The sequence below is a fragment of the Oncorhynchus nerka genome, linkage group LG19 (genome assembly GCF_034236695.1).
Source record: "Oncorhynchus nerka isolate Pitt River linkage group LG19, Oner_Uvic_2.0, whole genome shotgun sequence".
Lineage (NCBI taxonomy): Eukaryota > Metazoa > Chordata > Actinopteri > Salmoniformes > Salmonidae > Oncorhynchus > Oncorhynchus nerka.
The window spans coordinates 34,887,524-34,911,121 of record NC_088414.1 but is presented as its reverse complement, the minus strand read 5'-3'; the positions used below and the strand labels follow the sequence as shown (position 1 = coordinate 34,911,121).

Here is a 23,598-nt window from a genome sequence, read left to right as displayed (position 1 = left end):
CTGTTTTTCTGTGACTTTGCTCTGACCTAACATAATCGTTTGGTTTGCTTTCGTCGTAAAGCCTTTTTGAAATCAGACATTGTGGTGGGATTAACAAGAAGTGTATCTTTAAAATGGTGTAAAATACCTGTATGTTTGAGGAATTTTAATTATGGGATTTCTGTTGTTTTCAATTTGGCGCCCTGCGCTTTCACTGGCTGTTGTCATATCGATCCCATTAGCGGGTTCTCAGCCCAAAGAGGATATTATTAATTTACTACATTAGTAAACAATGTCTCAATGGGCTTCAAAAGTGTAAAACTATCATGTTGTTCTCATGGACTGTCAGTCTTTGCACCCAAGCTCTATCTATGTATTTGAGAGTGGTTACATTTTCTCAGCACCATTCCTCAGCTTTAGGCTACAGCCAATTAAGTGGCTGCCATTTGATTGAAAACGAAAAAAGGCTTTATATGGACGGTAGCTAGCCATAAGAGCGTTGGGCCAGTAACCCGAAAGGTCGCTGGTTCGAATCACTGAGCCCACTAGGTGAAACATCTGTCGATGTGCCCTTGTGCAAGGCACTTAACCCTAATTGTTCATGTTAGTCGCTCTGGGTAAGAGTATCTACTAAATATAAAGTGGGTAGGCTGTTTAGAATTGAAGATCCTGAAACCGTCTGTATAGCCCTATAGCGAACCGATGCAAATGAATTCAAGTATCTTATTTGAGAGCGCTTGCAAATATACATAGGATATACAACAATTTCAAAGCGAGACTTTACATACCGCCAATGATGCTGTCGGACCTTCTGCGCGCACTTTTCGTTTTCACTTCCTCAAAACGTATTTCCTTCATAAACCCATCATCTATGTCAGCCTCCTGTCATGGTAAAGTGAGAACTCTCCGTGTAAAATCAGCGGCGGTTGCAGAAGTAGAGGCGTATCCTCTGACTTAGAGTCGAGAACAAACTCAATGTTCTCATCTCCACGCCTTCCATCCATCCAAAGACGCTGCCACGCTCACAATGCCGCTCTGCTTTGTGACTGCTCGTGTACATTTTCAGATGAGATTGTTGTTCAATATTGCTTAATTAATAATGCACGTAAATTGCAGTCTGTTTGAAGACTTCATTCTGCTTGCAAATTACGTGTTCAATTAGATTAGGGTTTTCGCTTTCCTCATCTGAATGTGCATTTCTTGCACAAAGTGAAATAAAATATACCTACTTCATATTTTGATGCAGTAGGCCTACTACTGTACTGTCAATAACAACATTGTAAATAACGTGTTTTATTTCTGTCCCTGACCCCCTTAATGGTATACTAAATATGGTCCATCTGTCCTAGCCAGAGGCTGAGCCTAGCGTGCATGCGCTAGCCTGAGTCATACAGTCACCAACGCACACACAGGACAATCCCTCAGATCCAGTCAATTCGACATAGTGTTGATCCATAGCCTATGTTTACTTAACACAACTATAGCCGAGGGCATAGCCGTGGGAAGTAAGGGTGCTGAAACAGCCCCTGAAAATCGGAATAAACTTTTTTCTCACAAACGTAGTGTACCCAAAACACAGAAAAATAGCATTACCTTCTGCCCGTGTTTTGACCTCAGGCCAGGGGAGTGTTACCAGCTATGACATATCCAGGACAGTGAGGAACCTTGCCTGTCTCATGAGGGCCCTCTGTCTGACATATGGACCAATGGGCAGCCCATGGACATCTCAGCAAGAACATACAATATAGGGACAAGACAGAGACCCCAATCAACTGGAGACATCAGGGAACTATATTAGGTTACTGCCAGCCTGCACCTGCTGGGTTAGAGATGTGAAACAGGAGAATAAAATAATATTCTTTTTTTTGAGTTTGGACATTCTACAAATTCATCTTTGAAGAAGAGACCAATCAAATCAAGGGTATGCATGATATGCAATTTTCCTTCTGTTAGCCTACTCTGTCAATACGATGGGCCTGTAAACGTATCTTAATCATGGGCTTTTATGACCAGCCTGTGACACATTAACCAGCATCTGAAACACTAAAGTATTCACTGACCAACACTGTATTGATAAGACATGTCTCCGAGTGACTTCCTTGACACAGACCAGGACAGACGTGTTGGTGCTACTAAAACAGGTGGAATGTCGCAGACCAGGATGACCTCTGACATGCAACCAGTCTAATGAGAGGAGAAGCACAGCTATAGCTCTGTGTCTCCATCTGTCAGACTTCAATTACAGCTCTAATGACTACCTCCCTCCCTTCACTGACTGCATCCTTACTTCCTGTTTCTCTCCTCCATTCTCCCCTTCCCACTCAATTTGCAATTATACCTGATATATCTCAAAACAACATGGTCTGGACTCAGGATTTGAAATGGCAGAGGGACAATTCACTGACAAGTTGGACAATCACCCTCTAAAGGCTACTTACTGTTCATTGTAAGACTGCTATGCATATAATATCAACTCAGCAAAAAGGAAGAAAAAGGGACGTTTCTTTTTTTGCTGAGTTTAGATGCGTGACCGTATGTTGGCATGCAGTACGTTTGAATAAAGGAAATGGCCCCAAACTATGTAACATTTACAAATTATGAATTGAACATTGTACACAAGTAGCGTGATAACTGAACCCCCCTTGGGTGCGTGCCGTGGGGGAGATCTTCGTGGGCTATACACGGCCTTGTCTCAGGATAGTAAGTTGGTGGTTGAAGATATCCCTCTAGTGGTGTCCGGCTGTGCTTTGGCAAAGTGGGTGGGGTTATATCCTGCCAGTTTGGCCGTCCGTGGCCACAGTGTTTCCCGACCTCTCCTGTCTCAGCCTCCAGTATTATGCTGCAATAGTTTGTGTCAGGGGGCTAGGGTCAGTCTTGTATCTGGAGTATTTATCTTGGCTCATCCGGTTCTCCTGTGTAAATTTAAGTATATTCTCTCTCTCTCTGTCCTAGGACCATGCATCAGGACAACCTGGCCTGATGACTCCTTGCTGTCCCCAGTCCACCTGGTCGTGCTGCTGCTCCAGTGTCAACTGTTCTGCCTGCAGCTATGAAACCCTGACCTGTTCACCAGACGTGCTACCTTGTCCCAGACCTGCTGTTTTCAACTCTCTAGACAGCAGGAGCGGTAGAGACACTCTGAATGATCGGCTATAAAAAGCCAACTGACGTTTATTCCTGAGGTACTGACCTGTTGCACCCTCGAAAACCACTGATTATTATCATCTGACCCTGCTGGTCATCTATGAACATTTGAACATCTTGGCCATGTTCTGTTATAATCTCCACCCGGCACAGCCAGAAGAGGACTGGCCACCCCTCATAGCCTGGTTCCTCTCTAGGTTTCTTCCTAGGTTTTGGCCTTTCTAGGGAGTTTTTCCTAGCCACCGTGCGTCTACCTGTATTGCTTGCTGTTTGGGGTTTTAGGCTGGGTTTCTGTACAGCACTTTGATATCAGCTGATGTAAGAAGGGCTTTATAAATAGATTTGATTGATTGCCGACAGCGAATTAAGTACTAAAATCATTGCATAAGCAAGAGAAAATAATTGACATACTGGGTGTACTCACTAAAGTAGCTGACGGTGAAGTAGCTGACAGTGATTGTGTTATTGTATGGACATGTCTGGGTCCAGCCAGAAGTACAATCTCATAGAAAAACACATACAGTACACAGATATTTAATCTCTCAAGTGTCAATTACCAACTGGATAATTGAGTTCATACAAAACCTTGAGAAATCTAGAATGCTACATAAAAAAATACATTGTTAAACCCTACTGTCTGTTTGACATTCTCTTCCTATTACATGCATTTTGTATTAGTGTAAAAAATAACTACTCAAATTCAACAGATTGTGCTCTTGTAGAGGAAAATGTTTACAAATCAACAAGGAGACAACAAATATATGACATACAAATAAATAACCTATTTACACTATTAGCAGACAGAGTTCCTCTCCTGTGGTTCACTTAGGAGACTTGCTGCTCTATCAGAGCATCTTCTAGTGTCTGGACAGCCACCAAGGGAATACACGCTACCTCAAAGAACACTCTGAAAAACAAGAGATTCAGAAATAAAATACATGTTTTCTTCCTGGACATAGAATGAATCTAAAAACATGTAAGTCTACGTTGACACTCTGCCGAACACTTGTTTTTCCCGTGTTCTATTTTACATTTGAGTCATTTAGTCAATGCTCTTATCCAGAGCGACTTACAATTTAAGATAGCTAGGTGAGACAGCATCATTTCAATCGTAGCAAGTACATTTTCCTCCGTGAAAGGTATGTCTGTCACCTACAACAGAGCAAGATGTCTTACTTGTGGGAATACTTGGTAGTGACGGCTGTCAGCTTGTCATCAGTAGGACAAGCTAGCATGGTGCGCAGCGTCTTCACCAGGGGGGTTAGCTCCTTCACAGTGTAGCCAGTGTGGTACTCTAGCATGGCTGTCTGGGGTACAAAGATACATCTCATCCATTAGAAATGCGCTTTTAAAATATTAAACGCAATATTCAACAATTTCATTGGTTTTACTGAGTTACAGTTCATATAAGGAACCCAGTCAATAGCAATAAATTCATTAGGCCTAATCTATGGATTTCCCACAACTGGGAATACAGTTGGTATCTGTTGGTCACAGATACCTGTGCCTCAGGATCTAGTCACAGTATATTTGTGCATTCAAATTGACATCAATAAATTGCAATTGTGTTCGTTGTCCGTAGCTTATGCCTGCCCATAACATAACCCCACTGCCACCATGGGGTACTCTGTTCACAACGTTGACGTCGGCAAAACGCTCACCCACACAACGCCATAAACGTGGTCTGCAGTTGTGAGTTCGGTTGGACGGATATACTTCCAAATTCTCTAAAAACAAATGTTGGAGGCAGCTTATGGTAGAGAAATAAACATGAAATTATCTGGCAACAGCTCTGGTGGACATTCCTGCAGTCAGCATGCCAATTGAACGCTCCCTCAAAACGAGGCATCTGTGGCATTGTGTTGTGTAACTCAAAATTGAAAAGGCACTCGCACATCTGAGCTATCTTTTTTTGCAGGTGCATGGTAACAGTTGAATAGGATTGAAACCCACACACTGCTCTTGCTAGCATCACTGCTCTTGCTAGCATCACTGCTCTTGCTAGCATCACTATAAACCTTGAGGCTGACACGTAAAGCTTATTAAAGAGCAGTGATACTAACAAGAGCACGTTGGGGGTTTCTTATTTTTTTCCTCATTGTTGTGACAAAACTGCACATTTTAAAATGGCATTTATTGTCCCAGCACAAGGTGCAGCTGTGTAATAATCATGCTGTTTAATCAGCTTCTTGACATGCCACACCTGTCAGGTGGATGGATTATCTAAGCAAAGGAGAAATGCTCACTAACAGGAATGTAAACACATTTCTGCACAAAATTTGATAGAAAAAAAACTTATGGAACATTTCTGGAATCTTTTATTTATTTCATGAAACATTGGACTTTACAATATGTTGCATTTATATTGTTGTTCAGTGTAGCTTGAATCCACAGAGATATCCAATGTATCTTCCATCTGCCATTCTTCCACGTTTCTTCCATTTAAAACTATCATGTGTGTCTATGCTGATCAGTTTGTTGTGAAAACCTTTTGATTGCAGTGAAACAAATTCAGATATGACAATCAGAGTAAATGGGAGCCGTCCGGTATGGGATTTGGTGTTTACAAAAGGAAGAGTTGACGTGACTATAGCAGCTTAAGAAAATGGCGCCGGAGAAGAAGGTAGACGTTTTCCGTGTCCTCAACCGATTGTTTTTTTGTTAGTTTATTAGCGTTTTTTGTAACTTCTTTTTAAAATGATTTTCTACATAATGTTGCCGCTACCGTCTCTTATGACTGAAAATAACTTCTGGGCATCAGAACTGCGATTGCTCACCGCGGACTGGCAGAATATTTTTTTCCTTTAACGAGTCTGACGAGCCCGATACGAACAATATACTGCTTTCTCGGGAACAGGCCCAGATCCCCGTGATTTGTGAGAAGAGGAGGCGGAGAAAAAGGGGCAGGAGGGCGGGCTGCCTTCTGAGAATTTGTAGGTGATCGAATAAACCCCCACTTCCTTGCATTCTGCTAGCAAATGTGCAATGTTTGGAGAATAAAATCGATTACCTACACGCAAGATTAAACTACCAACAGGACATTCAAAACTGCAATATCTTATGCTTCACAGAGTCGTGGCTGAACGACGACACTCAACATACAGCTGGCTGGTTATAGGCTGTATCGGCAGGATAGAACAGCTGCGTCTGGTAAAACAAGGGGCGGCGGACTATGTATTTTTGTATATAACAGCTGGTGCACAATATCTAAGGAAGTCTTGAGCTTTTGCTCATCTGAGGTTGAGTATCTCATGATAAGCTGTAGACCACACTATCTGTATTTTTCATAGATGTTTACATACCACCACAGTCAGAGGATGGGACTAAGATGGCATTGAATGAGCTGTATTCTGCCATAAGCAAACAAGAAAATGCTGACCCAGAGGCAGCGCTCCTAATAGCTGGGGACTTTAATGCAGGGAAACTTAAATCCGTTTTACCAAAGTATGTAAAATGTGCAACCAGAGGAGAAAAAAAAATCTGGACCACCTTTACTCCACACACAGAGACGCATACAAAGTTCTCCCTCACCCTCCATTTGGCAAATCTGACCATAATTCATCCTCCTGATTCCTGCTTACAAGCAAAAATTGTAAGCAGGAGCGGCAGGGTAGCCTAGTGGTTAGAGCGTTGGACTAGTAACTGAAAGGTTGCAAGTTCAAATCCCCCAGCTGACAAGGTACAAAATCTGTCGTTCTGCCCCTGAACGGGCAGTTAACCCACTGTTCCTAGGCCGTCATTGAAAATAAGATTTTGTTCTTAACTGACTTGCCTAGTAAAATAAAGGTAAAAAAAAAAAAAAATTTAAATAAAAAAAGCAAAACCAGTGACTAGATCAATAAAAGTTGTCAGATGAAGCAGATACTGTTTTGTTAGCACAGACTGGAATATGTTCCGGGATTCCTCCGATGACATTGAGGAGTACACCACATCAGTCTTTGGCTTCATCAATAAGGGCATCGACGACGACGTCCCCACAGTGACCGTACGTACTTACCCCAACCAGAAGCCATGGATTACAGGCAACATCCACACTGAGCTAAAGGCTAGAGCTGCCGCTTTCAAGGAGCGGGACTCTAACCCGGAAGCTTATAAGAAATTAGACTATGCCCTCCGACAAACCATCAAACAGGCAAAGCGTCAATACAGGACTAAGATCGAATCATACTACACCGGCTCTGACGCTCGTCGGATGTGGCAGGGCTTGCAAACAATTACAGACTACCAAGGGAAGCACAGCCAAGAGCTGCCCAGCGACACGAGCCTATCAGACGAGTTAAACTATTTTGATGCTCGCTTCGAGGCAAATAACACTAAAGCATGCATGAGAGTGTCAGCTGTTCCAGAAGACTATGTGATCACACTCTCCGCAGCCGATGTGAGTAAGACCTTTAAACAGGTCAACATTCACAAGGCCACGGGGCCAGACGGATTACCAGGACGTGTACTGCGAGCATGCGCTGACCAACTGGCAAGTATCTTCACTAATATTTTCAAGCTCTCCCTGTCCGAGTCTGTAATACCAACATGTTTTAAGCAGACAACCATAGTGCCTGTGCCCAAGAACGCTAAGGTAACCAGCCTAAATTACTACCGAACTATAGCACTCACATCTGTAGCCATGAAGTGCTTTGAAAGGCTGGTCATGGCTCACAACACCATTATCCCAGAAACACTAAACCCACTCCAATTTGCATACCGCACAAACAGATGATGCAATCTCTATGGCACTCCACACACTCCCTCATGCACAAAAGGAACACCTATGTGGGAATGCCATTCATCGACTACAGCTCAGCTTCCAACACCATAGTACCCTCAAAACTCATCAATAAGCTTAGGACCCTGGGACTAAACACCTCCCTCTGAAACTGGATCCTGAACTTCCTGACGGGCCGCCCCCAGGTGGTAAGGGTAGGTAACAACACATCCGCCATGCTGATCCTCAACACAGGGGCTCCTCAGGGGTGCGTGCTCAGTCCCCTCCTGTACTCCCTGTTCGCTCATGACTGCACGGCCAGGCATGACTCCAACACCATCATTAAGTTTGCCGATGACACAACAGTAGTAGGCCTGGTCACCGACAATGACAAGACAGCCTATAGGGAGGAGGTCAGAGCTGGCTGAGTGGTGCCAGGACAACAACCTATCCCTCAGCGTGATCAAGACTAAGGAGATGATTGTGGACTACAGGAAAGAGGACAGAGCACATCCCCATTCTCATCGACAGGGCTGCAATGGAGCAGGTTGAGAGCTTGAAGTTCCTTGGTGTCCACATCACTAAACCAACATGGTCCAAGCACATCAAGACAGTCGTGAAGAGGGCACAACAAAACCTATTCCCCCTCAGGAGACTGAGGTTCTACAGCTGCACCATCCTGACTGGTTGCATCACTGCCTGGTATGGCAACTGCTCGGCCTCCGACCGCAAGGCACTACAGAGGGTAGTGCGTACGGCCCAGTACATCACTGGGGCCAAGCTTCCTGCCACCCAGGACCTCTATGCCAGGCGGCATCAGAGGAAGGCCCTAAAAATGGTCAAAGACTCCAGCCACCCTAGTCATAGACGGTTCTCTCTGCTACCGCACGGCAAGCGGTACCGGAAAGCTAAGGCTAGGTCCAAGAGGCTTCTAAACAGCTTCTACCCCCAAGCCATAAGACTCCTGAACACCTAATCAAATGGCTACCTAGACGATTTTCATTGCCCCCCCCCAATTTACACCACTGCTACTCTGTTGATATCATCTATGCATATTCACTTTAATAACTACCTACATGTACATATTACCTCAACTAACCGGTGCCCACCGCACACTCACTCTGTACCAGTCTTCCCCTGTATATAGTCTCGCTATTGTTATTTTACTGCTGCTCTTCAATTACTTGTTACTTTTATTGCTTATCTGTATAAAACATTTTTAACTGCATTGTTGGTTAGGGGCTCGTAAGTAAGCGTTTCACTGTAAGGTCTACAACTGTTTTATTCGGCGCATGTGACTAATAAAATTTGATTTGATTATTGTACACCCACTCACCCATCCTCCCAGGCCTTTAGTGATGAGGGCCAGGAGCAGGCAGGCAGCAGCCAGGCGAGAGCCTCTCTCAGGAACCTGCTGCAGCTCCAGAAGGCTCAGCTCACACACATAGCGAGCCAACGTCAGGGTCTCCATGCTGGCGCTCACACACTGGGGAGAGGACGCAGAAGCAATCATTTGTCCATCTATTTACTGACGCAGCATATCAACGACTACATGTCCTTAAAAATATGGGTGACCTCTGAAGCAGGTTGTTTTCCCTCCTGTGGATCCTTGTTTCAAAATACATTCCTGAGTACTGCCCAAGGACAAGGCGGGTCTCACCTTGGCATAGCGTCGGAGAAAGCGGTAAGGGACTGGAATGTTGATATCAAACTGCAGTGCCTGCAAGATGTTTATCTCCATGGCAATAATCTCTTCCCGGTTGTAGGCGTCATCGCAGATGTACAGGAAATCATCAATGCATGGCGGAGAGCGTTCCTAAGGGAGGAAGACAACACTCAATACTTACTAATTGAAGGATGTTTAACGTTAATAGCAATTCATGATTAGGACAGAATTGTTAAGCTTCTAAGCAACATGATGAGATATTCTGATGTTCAGATCTCTGACCAGTCCCGTACCCCTCAGGGCCTCACCTCGAACTTGGAGGCGATGAGCATGGCTGTGGAGCCAATGAGCTGCAGGCTCTCCCTCATGATGACGCTGCAGGCCAGGTAGTGGTCCGTCAGCTTTACTGCCAGATACAGGGTCTCGTGGTTAAGCTCAAAGTTTTCCTGAAGATGGAGCAGAGGTAGACTGGAATGTGTTAGGGCAGCTATACCCAAAACACAGGTTGGTGTGAAGAAAATCAATAGGCTAACCAAACAAAGCTATCTGTAACCAAAAGTCACCTGAAGTTCAACCATCCAATCCACCAGAATCCCTCTCATGTCTTTGTTCAAGTCCGGCTGACTGTTCATGTAATCCTTTAAAACAAACTTCTCCTGAAGAAAAATGATAACATTTCATTCAGAGGATGTTATATCATCCACCATATGAACTCCTATATGAAAACGCCCCAAGACAAAACCTTACCTCTCTCTCCCTCAGGTAGTCAAATATTTCCTTGGCATACTCGGCGCTCATGGAAACGTCACCATAGAATTCCTTGTCAATGTCAAACTCGTCAGGCACCACCTGGGAATAGGAGAGGAGAATGACTGCCTTGTTGAACCCAGAGGGCTGATAGCATGGATGTGTCTGTCTCTCACCTGTCTCCCTGGGCAAAGTGTGGTCTCCTCCTGTGGCCATACCACCAGGTCTTTCTCTGGGGATAGGCCCACCTCCAACTTCATAGATTGCCCATTAGAGCACACAGCTTTAGGTCTACAATGGTTATAAAAACAGAAAAAAACACATATATATATATGTTTTAGCTGTGTTGGGAAGAGAGAGAACATATATGAACACAAAATGGAGACATTGATATACAGTGCATTCGGAAAGTATTCAGACCCCTTCCCTTTGCCCACATTTTGTTACGTTACAGCCCTATTCTAAAATGTTCCCCTCAATGACAAAGTGAAAACTGGTTTTTAGAATACATTTAAACAATAACGTTATTTACATAAGTATTTAGACCCTTTGCTTTGGGACTCAAAATGAAGCTCAGGTACATCCTGTTTCTATTGATCATCCTTGAGACAACTTGATTAGAGTCCACCCGTGGTAAATTCAATTGAGTAGACACGATTTGGAAAGGCACACACCGGTCTATATAAAGGTTCCACAGTTGACAATGCATGTCAGATCAAAAACAAAGACATGAGATCGAAGGGATTGTCCATAGAGCCCCGAGACAGGATTGTGTTGATGCAGAAAATGTCTACAGCATTAAATGTCCCAAAGAACCAAATAGCTTCCATCATTCTTAAATGGAAGAAGTTTGGAACCACCAAGACTCTTCCTAGAGCTGGCCTCCCAGCCAAACTGAGCAATCGGGGGAGAAAGGCCTTAGGAAGGTGACCAAGAATCCGATGGTCACTTAGAGATTCAGAGCTCCACTGTAGAGATGGGAGAACCTTCCAGAAGGACAACCATCTCTGCAGCACTCCACCAATCAGGTCTTTATGACGGAAGCCACTCCTCTGTAAAAGGCAGACAACAGCACACTTGGAGTTTGGCAAAAGGCACCTGAAGGACTCTCAGACCATGAGAAAGAAGATTCTCTGGTCAGATGAAACCAAGATTGAACTCTTTGGCCTGAATACCAAGTCGTTGGATGTTTTTAATTCACCTTTATTTAACCAGGGAGGCCAGTTGAGAACAAGTTCTGCGACCTGGCCAAGATAAACAAAGCAGTGCGACAAAAACAACACAGAGTTACACATAAACAAACGTACTCAATAACACAATAGAAAAACATATATACAGTGTGTGCAAATGTAGAAGAGTAGGGAGGTAAGGATATAAATAGGCCATAGAGGTGAAATAATTAACATTTAGCATTAACACTGGAGTGATAGATGTGCAGATGATGATTTGCAAGTAGAGATACTGGGGTGCAAAATAGCAAGAGGATAAATAAAAATATGGGGATGAGGTAGTTGGGTGTGCTATTTACAGATTGGCTGTGTACAGGTCCAGTGATCCGTAAGCTGCTCTGACATCTGATGCTTAACGTTAGAGAGGGAGATAAGACTCCAACTTCAGTGATTTTTGCCATTTGTTCCAGTCAATGTAAGTAGAGAACTGGAAGGAATAGTAGCCAAAGTAAGTGTTGGCTTTGGGGATGACCAGTGAAATATACCTGCTGGAGCATGTGCCATAGGTGGGTGTTGCTATGGTGACCAGTGAGCTGCGATAAGGCGGGGCTTTAACGTCCTTGAGTGGCCCAGCGAAAGCCCGGACTTGAACCCGATAAAACATCTCTGGAGGGACCTGGAAATAGCTGTGCAACCTGACAGCTTGAGAGGATCTTCAGAGGAGAATGGTAGAAATTCCCCAAATACAGGTGTGCCAAGCTTCTACAAAGCTGTTTTTGCTTTGTCATTATGGGGTATTGTGTGTAGATTGAGGGGGAAAACTATTAAATCCATTTTAGAATAAGACTAACGTAACAAAATGTGGAAAAAGTCAAGGGGTCTGAATATATTCCGAATGCACTGTAGCTACAATAGTTTAGGCTGTTATGGACTGAATACATTAATGGACATCGTAGTTGATGGAAACGTCACAAATGCTAATTAGTCAGATAATTATCCCATTAGAGTAGACTGATCTAATTCTAACCCTATCGGATAGACCTCCGGTCATTTTCAGTGTGTTCTGACTGCAAGATATCCGAGCTGCCCAAGTCACCTGCTCCATAATGAGATGAACAGAAATTCTCTTTATTACTCAGGCCAAGGGCATTTCGTGTCACCTCATCAGTGACCGTGTCTAACCCATTCTATCCAATCTAGATCTTAAGCTTTTAGTAAATGATGATCAGTGTGGCAAAGAAATGGCTCCGAGGAACATTACTCTTTCAGATTAGCTTCATTCTTGGCAGCTTCTTTGCTCCTAAGTGCCTTCTTGGCAGGCTTCCCAATCTTGGTCTGGTTGTTAATTTGAGTCTTGGTGGCCTATTCAAAAGGGGTAAAATGAGAGAGACAAAAGTAAATCTTTATGACCATTCAGATTGTGAAATTTCCTCAGAAGACATGTTTACATTTTAAAGGTCCAAATAGGGTACCAACCAGGCAGTACATCGGGTACCAACCAGGCAGTACATCGTGTACCAACCTGGCAGTACATCGGGTACCAACCTGGCAGTACATCGGGTACCAACCAGGCAGTACATCGGGTACCAACCAGGCAGTACATCGGGTACCAACCAGGCAGTACATCGGGTACCAACCAGGCAGTACATCGGGTACCAACCAGGCATTACCATCCAGGGTACCATCGGTACCAACCAGGCAGTACCATACATCGGTACCAACCTGGTACCAACCAGGCAGTACATCGGGTACCAACCTGGCAGTACGGGTACCAACCAGGCAGTACATCGGGTACCAACCAGGCAGTACATACCAACCAGGCAGTACATCGGTACGGGTACCAACCAGGCAGTACATCGGGTACCAACCAGGCAGTACATCGGTACCAGGGCAGTACATCGGGTACCAACCAGGCAGTAAATACCAACCAGGCAGTACATCGGGTACCAACCAGGCAGTACATCGGGTACCAACCAGGCAGTACATCGGGTACCAACCAGGCAGTACATCGGGTACCAACCAGGCAGTACATCGGGTACCAACCAGGCAGTACATCGGGTACCAACCAGGCAGTACATCGGGTACCAACCAGGCAGTACATCGGGTACCAACCAGGCAGTACATCGGGTACCAACCTGGCCAGGCAGTACATCGGGTACCAACCAGGCAGTGGGTACCAACCAGGCAGTACATCGGGTACCAACCTGGCAGTACATCGGGTACCAACCTGGCAGTACATCGGGTACCAACCAGGCAGTACATCGGGTACCAACCAGGCAGTACATCGGGTACCAACCAGGCAGTACATCGGGTACCAACCAGGCAGTACATCGGGTACCAACCAGGCAGTACATCGGGTACCAACCAGGCAGTACATCGGGTACCATACATCGGGTACCAACCAGGCAGTACATCGGGTACCAACCAGGCAGTACATTGGGTACCAAACCAGGCAGTGATACCAACCTGGCAGTACATTACCACCAGGCATACATGGCCAACCAGGCAGTACATCGGGTACCAACCAGGCAGTACATCGGGTACCAACCAGGCAGTACATCGGGTACCAACCAGGCAGTGATACACCATACATTACACATAATGGCAACATTTACAGGATCAAAGCTGCTTATTACACAATAATGGCACAGCGGTCTAAGGCACTGCATCTCAGTGCTTGAGGCGTCACTACAGACACCCTGGTTCAAATCCAGGCTGTATCACAACCAGCCGTGATTGCGAGTCCCATAGGGCGGCACACAATTGGCCCAGCGTCGCCTGGGTTTGGCCGGTGCAGGCCGTCATTGTAAATAAGAATTTGTTCTTAACGGATGTACCTAGTTAAATATAAATATTTTTAAATATTTTAATATATCCAGTGCATTGTGTAGCAGTCATACATTTAAGCCGTAAGGTCCGAGGGGTTGCCTTATTACTATTATAAACTGGTTACCAACTTAATTACAGCAGTAAAATCTATAAATATATACAAAACATTAGGAACACCTGCTCTTTCCATGACAGACTGACCAGGTGAAAGTTATGATCCCGTATTGTTAAATCTATTGGAGGAGACTGGTTAAAGAGGGATTTTTAAGCCTCGGGACAATTGAGGTAGGTGCTATAGGCGCATCTGTTTGTGTCAAGAAATGCAACGCTGCTGGGTTTTTCACGCTCAACAGTTTCCCACGTGTATCAATAATTGTCCACCACCCAAAGGACATCCAGCCAACTTGACACTGGAAGCATTGTAGTCAACATGGCCCATTGTAGTCAACATGGCATCCCTGTGGAATGCGTTCAACATGTTGTAGAGTCCATGCCCCAACAAATTGAGGCTGTTCTGAGGGCAAAACGGGGGGTGGGGGGCGTGCAAGTCAATATTAGCAAGGATGGGGATCAAGACAAAAACAAACATCTATGGATTTTTTTTTACCACTAATATATTATTGTGATGCAGCGCTTAGTATTGACCAACACCCTCTTACAATGGCTTTGGGCTCCTTCACAGAAATCAGCGGTTATTCTAAACTAATAATGGGATGATTCGATTATGATACGCCGCGGGGAACCGGTCTATGGCCTACCCAGGCCAGATGAATCTAATCTCAATGAGTCCGTAAACTGCTTTGAAACAGTGTCACATGTGCAGTGTTTATGCGTGATGACACTTCAAGCACCTCCTCAACTGGTATAACAGAGATCATTTCTGAAATATTTATCTAATATTGCCTGTCCAAGTATGAGATACAAAAACACAGTGGATACTGTAGTTATAAATGGTATATTTTAACCAGAGGTTATTCTCAGTATCACTTTACACATAACGTTACATTCACAAGCATCACTGATGAAAAACCTTGGTCAGCTTACATTAGTGATGTCAACAAAGGCAGACCTTTTCTTTACACCACCCTGTGGAGAAGACCTCTTACTGTGAACACCCTCCTGAGGAAGACAGGGTCATGTTTTATTTAGCAGAGAACAAAAATCAATTAGCTAGACCTTGTTATAGCTAGCCACTACACTTTGGCCTGATCATAAAACAGCATGTTCAATCAGTGGAACACAAAAAGGCAGGATTTCATCAGACAGCAGATGGGAGTTTGATAACGTTAACCTCTAGGTAGTTACCTGATTCTCCATCACACCTAATGATCCTTTTCCAGGAACTTTGTTGGAAGAGGGGTTCTTTCCCCTTGAGAAAGGCATCTCTCTGCTCAACCGGTAACGTTATACTTTGTTTTGTAGCTAACAGTCGTTTCTGTGGGAAAAGCCATGCCATTAGCTAGTTTGCTAAAGTAGTTGGCACTAGCAAGGCATGGCTATCTAGACGCTGGGGACAGCAGACTACCGTCGCTTTACTGAAGCTAGCTAGCTATTACAACATTAGCTAACATTTTCTAGTATTATATCAGACAATTACCAGTGACGGAACAAAGTAACTTAACTAGCTATTTACCTTCTGTACAGCAGATTTCCAACTGTTGGCCTCAATGGCTCATCCTATGCGATTATTGAAAATAAAGAGAAAACACGAATGTTTAGCTAGCTAAATAAGACATTTATCGCAGGGAAAGAACGCTTGGACTGGGGATTTGAAAGTTTGATTACAAATTTCACCCGCATGGATTGGTCCACTCTCACAAAGTTCTACCCAATCACGCGTGATCATGCTTCACAAGCCCATCTTTGACATAGTTGGCTAATGGTTGTTAAGAGGCGGGGTCTGTTTTCCTCCTTGTTTCATGAACACAACCATGTCCTTATTTATGTTTATTTATTTTCCCCTTTGTACTTTAACTATTTGCACATCGTTATATATACATTGTATATATATATATATATATATAATATGACATTTGTAATGTCTTTATTCTTTTGGAACTTCCGTGAGTGTAATGTTCAGTTTTATTGTTTATTTCACTTTTGTATATTATCTACTTCACTTGCTTTGGCAATGTTAACATTTGTTTCCTATGCCAATGAAGCCCCTTGAATTTAATTGAGATACATTTTGGATACATTAGTAACCTACAAGCTGCATACATCAGAGATGAATAGTATTTGTATTTATACTAACGCATTCGCTTCAGTTGCTTGCATGGGAAATCAATCTAGGAATTAAACACTACACAGTTAGATTTTCTTCATCCTCCTGTCAGAGAGGAAGAGTGAGGCCTAACTCGGTAGAAAATCTGTCTCCCTCGAGCAGATTGCGTTTTTTTTCGTTGTTTCGCCCACCAAGCAAGGCATTTTTGTATGGAGATCAATGAGTGTAGAATTTGGTCAACCAAACAAATGAATGGCTTATTTGCTATGTGAGGCTTATTTGATCGAATAGAAGTTGTAATATTTTTATTGCTAAAATTGTACTGATGTAAGTAGGACAGGTAACATCCCGGTAACTTTGAGAAAAACACTGTATATCTGAGTTGTCTCGAGGTGGCTATGCATATTAATAACGTGAGACTAGTAGCATAGCATCTCTCTCCATTGAATACAGACAGATTACTTAAGCAATACTCAACGAATATTGAAAAAAGTATTACAATAATGAGATGTATCCACCAATGCAAAGAAAGAGTAGGCTATGTAGACAACGACTCCCATTGTTAGGATGGAAAGACCTTGTCAGTATATCCATTATGGTGTTGGACTGTTGGTGTTGGAAGGCCAGTAGGCGGCACCCTTTCCTCTGGTCTAAAAAAAATATCCCAAAGCCCCCAGGACATTGCCCTGTGTAGGGTGCCGTCTTTCGGATGTGACGTTAAACGGGTGACTCTGTTGTCACTAAAAGATCCCATGATCCCGTGTCCTGGCTAAATTCCCAATCTGGCTCTCATACCATCATGGTCACATGATCACCCCCAGTTTACAATTAGCTCATTCAACCCCCTCCTCCCCACCTGTAACTATTTCCCAGGTCGTTGCTGTAAATGGGAATGTGTTCTCAGTCACCTTACCTGGTAAAGTAAGGGTTAAATAATCAAATATATATTAAAAATCCTAACCAATGATTTATGGATACACTAGATGACTGACAGGGGTCACTGTGTTGAAGCCACTGACTCCATCTTGGCAAACAAATATTTTGGAAGCTATAGAAATCAATTTATTAATGTCTACATTTGTTTTTGCCATATTTATGATATTACAGCCACAATTAATACTTTTAAATTATATTATGTGAGTTAAATATACTTAAAACATTTTCCTTAATGTATCGTTTTTAGAGATTACTAATGTTAATGTCCCCAAAACAACAACACAATACTGAAATACAGTGCATTCGGAAAGTATTCAGACCCCTTGACTTTTTCCACATTTTGTTACGTTACAGCCTTATTTTAAAATTGATTTAAAAAAAGAAATCCCCTCATCAATCTACACACAATACCCCATAATGACAAAGCAGAAATTGTTGCAAATTTATTAAGAACTGAAATATCACATTTACATAAGTATTCAGACCCATTACTCAGTACTTTGTTGAAGCACCTTTGGCAGCGATTAGAGCCTCGAGTCTTCTTGGGTATGACTTTACAAGCTTGGCACACCTGTATTCCCCCATTCTTATCTGCAGATCCTCTCAAGCTCTGTCAGGTTGGATAGGGGGGCGTTGATGCACAGCTATTTTCAGGTCTCTCCAGAGATGTTCGATTGGGTTCAAGTGCGGGCTCTGGCAGGGCCACTCTAGGACATTCAGAGACTTGCTCCGAAGCCACTCCTGCGTTGTCTTGGCTGTGTGCTTAGGGTCATTGTCCTGTTGGAAGGTGAACTTTTGCCCCATTCTGAGGTCCTGAGCGATCTGGAGCAGTTTTTCCATCAAGGATCTGTCTGTACTTTGCTCCATTCATCTTTCCCTAGGAAGAGTCTTGGTGGTTCCAAACTTCTGTGTTTTTGGGGACCTTCAATGCTCCAGAAATGTGTTGGTACCCTTTCCAAGATCTGTGCCTCGACACAATCCTGTCTTGGAGCTCTACGGACAATGCCTTCGACCTCATGGATTGTTTTTGCTCTGAAATAAACTGTCAACTGTGAGACCTTATATAGGCAGGTGTGTGTGCCTTTCCAAATCATGTCCAATCAATTTAATTTACCACAGTTGGACTCCAATCAAGTTGTTGAAACATCTCAAGGATGATCAATGGAAGCAGGATGCACCTGAGCTCAATTTCAAGTCTCATAGCGAAGGGTCTGAATACTTATGTAAATAAGGTATTTCAATATTTTATTTTAATACATTTGCAAAAATGTCTATAAACCAGTTTTCACTTTGTCTTCATGGGGTATTGTGTGTAGATTGGCGAGGAAAAACATTAATTTAATCAGTTTTAGAATAAGGCTGTAATGTAACAAAATGTGGAAATGTGAAGGGGTCTGAGTACTTTCCGAATGCACTGTACATGCAATTTCGTCCTTGAAACATTTAATTGAAATTCTGTAGAATATCATTCATTCCTATGGACGACTGCTCCTACCAATATGGCCGACCGCTGGCTTCAAAGCCTCTCACAGCATCAGCAATCATTGGTTTATATACATAATTGGGCCTAACAGGGGTTTGGATTTTGCAGTTCCAGCATCATTACTTTGATCTAGTTCATGCAAACGAGAGCCTGCTACCTGGGATCCATTTAATCTCAACTGAATAGTGTCTCTGGCTGTATACAAGGTAATATTAGGGATTGATGGCGGTGGCCATAGAGGTACAGTACCTGTATAATATTCTTATCCTAAGGCTCTGCCTATGTGAAGTATACACCAGGGTGTGGATCTCAGACTACTATCAAGGTATTAAAGGAAACTTTACAGAAGGTCATGCCTCGCTCAAGGGTATAGCGACAGATTTCTCACCTTTTCAGCTCCAGTATTCGAACTAGCAACCTTTTGATTTTTTTAAAATTTTACCTTTATTTAACCAGGAAAGTCAGTTAAGAACACATTCTTATTTTCAATGACGGCCTGGGAACAGTGGGTTAACTGCCTGTTCAGGGGTAGAACGACAGATTTGTACCTTGTCAGCTCGGGGGTTTGAACTCGCAACCTTCCGGTTACTAGTCCAACGCTCTAACCACTAGGCTACACTGGCCCAACGCTCTAAACTCAATGCTACCTGCCACCCGTGTTGTTCTTGATAAGTCCGCAGAACAACTCCCTCCTCTCGTTCTCCATTGCTCTGATCTTCATCTCATAGCTGTGCTCTCTTTCGTTGCTCTTTATGAGGGCATCTCTAGTCTTTTCTATGTTCAGTCTCAGGTCCAACAGGTTCTGTCTTACCTTTCTCATTCTCCTCTTCATCCTTTCCTTCTCGCCTTCCATTATCTCTCTCTCTCTGTCTCCCTGACTCTCTCACTCTCTCTCGCTCTCTCACACTCTCTCTCACACACTCACTCTCTCTCCATATCTGTCTTCCCCTTCTCTTCCACCTCAGTCTTTACCACCTTCTCTCTCTTATCTTTCATTTCACCTCTCACTCTCCCGACCTCCTTCTTCTCCAATTCCATTTCTCCTCTATCACCCTCCCTAACTGATCTACCTCATCTTTTTTCTCCCCCTTCTCTGATATCACCCTCCCTACCTCTATCTTCAGCTTCTCCCCCTTCTCTGATGTCACCCTCCCTACCTCTATCTTCAGCTTCTCCCCCTTCTCTGACATCACCCTCCCTACCTCTATCTTCAGCTTCTCCCCCTTATCTGACATCACCCTCCCTACCTCTATCTTCAGCTTCTCCCCCTTCTCTTCCTTCCGCTCCTCATACTCCTCCCTCTTTCTCTCTGCTTTTTCCTCCCTCTTTCCCTCTTTCATCCTCTAATTCAAGCTCTCCAACTCTTCTTTTACTCTTTTCGCCTCCTTTTTCGTCGTCTTCTCTTCCACATCTATTTTCATTCTGTCCCGTTTCCTTCTCTTTGTTTTTAATCATCTCTCCTGTTCTTGCTGTCTTCTTCAGTCTTTCATCAACCTCCACATTCAACTGTTCCACTATCTTATTCTTCCTCTCCAACTTCTCTTTCTACTTTTCCAACTTTCTCCAACATTTCCAGCTTCTTACTCTTTTTCTCCAGTTTTTCTTTCTGCCTGTCTTAGTATTTGGAGGTTTATTCAGATCCCCAATAGCTACTACCAAAGCAGCAGCTACTCTTCCTGGGGTCGACACAAAACATTAAAACATGACATAATACATAACATTAATGGACAAGTACAGGGCAAGGACAGAACTACATACATGTCAAATAAGAATACACGCTTTAACACATTTATGCCTTAGCATCCAGTGCATTATGTAGCAATCATACATTTAAGCCATAAGGTCCGATGGGGTGCCTTATTACTATTATAAACTGGTTACAAACTTAATTACAGCAGTAAAAATACATGTTTTGTCATAGCCGTGGTATACGGTCTGATATAACACGGCTTTCAGCCAATCAGCATTCAGGGCTCGAACCACCCAGTTTATAATATCCCATATATTGCATCCTTTGCTACTAGTGTTACAGTTGTTTTGTCGAAGCAGGTCCTGATATCCTAACAGTGACATCATTCTTGAATTATAATATCCGACTCCTGACAGTATTCTTGAATCCTGATATCCTAATCCTGACAACATTCTTGAATCCTGATATCCTAATCCTGACAGTATTCTTGAATCCTGATATCCAAACTCTGACAACATTCTTGAATCCTGATATCCAAACTCTGACAACATTCTTGAATCCTGATATCCTAATCCTGACAGTATTCTTGAATCCTGATATCCTAACCCTGACAGTATTCTTGAATCCTGATATCCTAACCCTGACAACATTCTTGAATCCTGATATCCTAATCCTGACAGTATTCTTGAATCCTGATATCCTAACCCTGACAGTATTCTTGAATCCTGATATCCTAACCCTGACAACATTCTTGAATCCTGATATCCTAATCCTGACAACATTCTTGAATCCTGATATCCTTATCCTGACAGTATTCTTGAATCCTGATATCCAAACTCTGACAACATTCTTGAATCCTGATATCCTAACCCTGACAACATTCTTGAATCCTGATATCCTAATCTCACAGCACCAATTGTTCTGTAAACACCAGAGAGAATCTCACAACATCAGGAACCATCTGTGTCATTGGTTGATAATCATGTGACTCATAGATGCTGCTGAAAGCAAGTGAATGCAATAATAATGTGGAGTTTAACTCAAGTCATTAACTGCTGCTCATCTCAGAGCCACATATCATATCATGTAGAGTTTAACTCAAGTTGTTGACTCCTGCTCATCTCCCCTGGCGTGAACAGAGCCACATATCATATCGTATGGAGTTGCACCTAAGTTTCACCCCTGCTATGTTCCCCTGACATAAAATGCAGCAACCTTGAATCATGTGGAGATGCACTTATCCAGACCCTTGTGTTTCATCTCTACCTCCTCCCTCTTCTTCACTTCTTTGTCTTCCTTCCTCACCCTCTGGATCTCCTCCACCACCACATCTCTGCCTTGCCACCTCCTTCTCCTTCATCTCTACCTCCTCCCTCTTCTTCACTTCTTTGTCTTCCTTCCTCAACCTCTGGATCTCATCTCCCTGTCTTGCCACCTCCTTCTCCTTCATCTCTACCTCCTCCCTCTTCTTCACTTCTTTGTCTTCCTTCCTCACCCTCTGGATCTCATCTCCCTGCATTGCCACCTCCTTCTCCTTCATCTCTACCTCCTCCCTCTTCTTCACTTCTTTGTCTTCCTTCCTCACCCTCTGGATCTCATCTCCCTGCATTGCCACCTCCTTCTCCTTCATCTCCACCTCCTCCCTCTTCTTCACTTCTTTGTCTTCCTTCCTCACCCTCTGGATCTCATCTCCCTGCCTTGCCACCTCCTTCTCCTTCCTCTCTACCTCCTCCCTCTTCTTCACTTCTTTGTCTTCCTTCCTCACCCTCTGGATCTCATCTCCCTGCATTGACACCTCCTTCTCCTTCCTCTCTACCTCCTCCATTCTTGTCTTAATTTCTTCATTTGCGCTCTCATCACCCTTCTCCTTTATTTTCACCAGCTCTCCCTCCTTTTGTATTTTCTCCAGCAGTTTATAGAGAATATTCAGTGTCTTCATGCATTTCTGCATCTACACTCTCCTTTACTCTCTAACTCCCTGTCAATTTCTCTCCTCCAACCCTCTCTCTCTCCATCTGAGGAGCTGGCTGGGAGAGAAAAGACATCTAGTGAAATGATCTGCTGGCAGACGGCACCACCTGCTGTTGTCCACACTGTTCCTTACACTGTTCCTTACACTGTCCCAGAAGCTCTGTATTGAGGTTGGGTGTGTTAGATACTGGGAAAGCCACAACAAAAAAATGTATATATATTTATGAATCAATAAGGCAATCAATAAGTCAAACTGTTCAACCCAACCAACCACTCAGTCAGTCAATTAACCCAATCAATTCATCTCTGTTTGTGAAAGACACAAACACATGCTGCCGGTTCTATTCTATTCTTTTATATGATATTCAGCCCAGACCAGTTTAGTGGAGTCTAGTCCAGTCCAGTCTAGCCCAGTCTAGTCCACTTCAGTCTAGTCCAGTCTAGGCAGTTAAATTGAATATCCGTTATTGACTAACAGTAAAACAGATCTAGTCAGATTTAATCACACTTGCTAACAGAGGGGGCATTGTATAACTTTATAACAGTTAGCCAGATTGTGTAAGAAAATAGCCCACACATGGGCCACTTGATTAGCATGAAAAATCAAATAAAAAGTATGAAAATGTATGGATTCACTATTGTAAGTTGCTGCAGATAAGAGAATCTGCTAAAATGACTAAACCTTTTTTTTTAAAGATTAGGCTACAGATGATTTTTTCAGAGCACAAGGATCATCTGTTGTTCTTTCTCTTGGTTTTCAGGCCGGTGGGGGGGAAAAGGAAAGAAATTCAATGTCTATACATTTCCAACTGATGAGGTCAAGTATCTAGACTTGGGTGTCGCTCAGGCCAATAGGTTGCTGATAGGTTTGTGTTTTGCTCTTCATCAAGTGTTCAGTGGAAGTGACTGAGAAATCCAATTAGGATGCTCCAGAATGATGGCCACAGAGTGCTGGTCACAACTAGAATGAGATTATATTTCTATGGTTCTGGTACTGTCACATTGCCTAGGCCTGTGCAACACCAGTAATTCACCTATGCTTTGCCAAATGTGTCATTACT

At 43.3% G+C, this 23,598-nt stretch overlaps 1 protein-coding gene across 2 annotated transcripts; it reads right to left on the bottom strand.

Annotated features, from left to right (window-relative positions):
* Nucleotides 1-3,641: 3,641 nt before the first annotated feature.
* On the bottom strand, nt 3,642-15,976 carry LOC115147069 (G2/mitotic-specific cyclin-B3-like). 2 transcript variants are annotated; one of them, XM_029689060.2, is made up of 12 exons: nt 15,867-15,976; nt 15,539-15,668; nt 15,278-15,352; nt 12,666-12,766; nt 10,412-10,526; nt 10,236-10,337; nt 10,052-10,144; nt 9,797-9,934; nt 9,483-9,638; nt 9,159-9,308; nt 4,300-4,430; nt 3,642-4,030 (listed from the first exon to the last, which is right to left on the bottom strand). In XM_029689060.2, exons 2-12 carry the CDS (start codon nt 15,614-15,616, stop codon nt 3,949-3,951), a joined length of 1,221 nt encoding a protein of 406 aa, XP_029544920.1. In that variant the 5' UTR covers nt 15,617-15,668; nt 15,867-15,976; the 3' UTR covers nt 3,642-3,948. The 2 variants fall into 2 exon arrangements, with proteins under 2 accessions (XP_029544920.1, XP_029544921.1); XM_029689061.2 differs by lacking the exon at nt 3,642-4,030 and having other exon boundaries at nt 4,334-4,426.
* Nucleotides 15,977-23,598: the final 7,622 nt, after the last annotated feature.

Excerpts from the sequence above, each read along its gene's own strand:
- LOC115147069 (XM_029689060.2), bottom strand. The coding sequence starts at position 15,616 with ATGCCTTTCTCAAGGGGAAAGAACCCCTCTTCCAACAAAGTTCCTGGA. Across the intron at positions 12,767-15,277 it reads CCTTTGTTGACATCACTAAT|GCCACCAAGACTCAAATTAA; the intron begins GTAAGCTGACCA and ends CCTTTTGAATAG. Across the intron at positions 10,145-10,235 it reads ACTACCTGAGGGAGAGAGAG|GAGAAGTTTGTTTTAAAGGA; the intron begins GTAAGGTTTTGT and ends ATTTTTCTTCAG.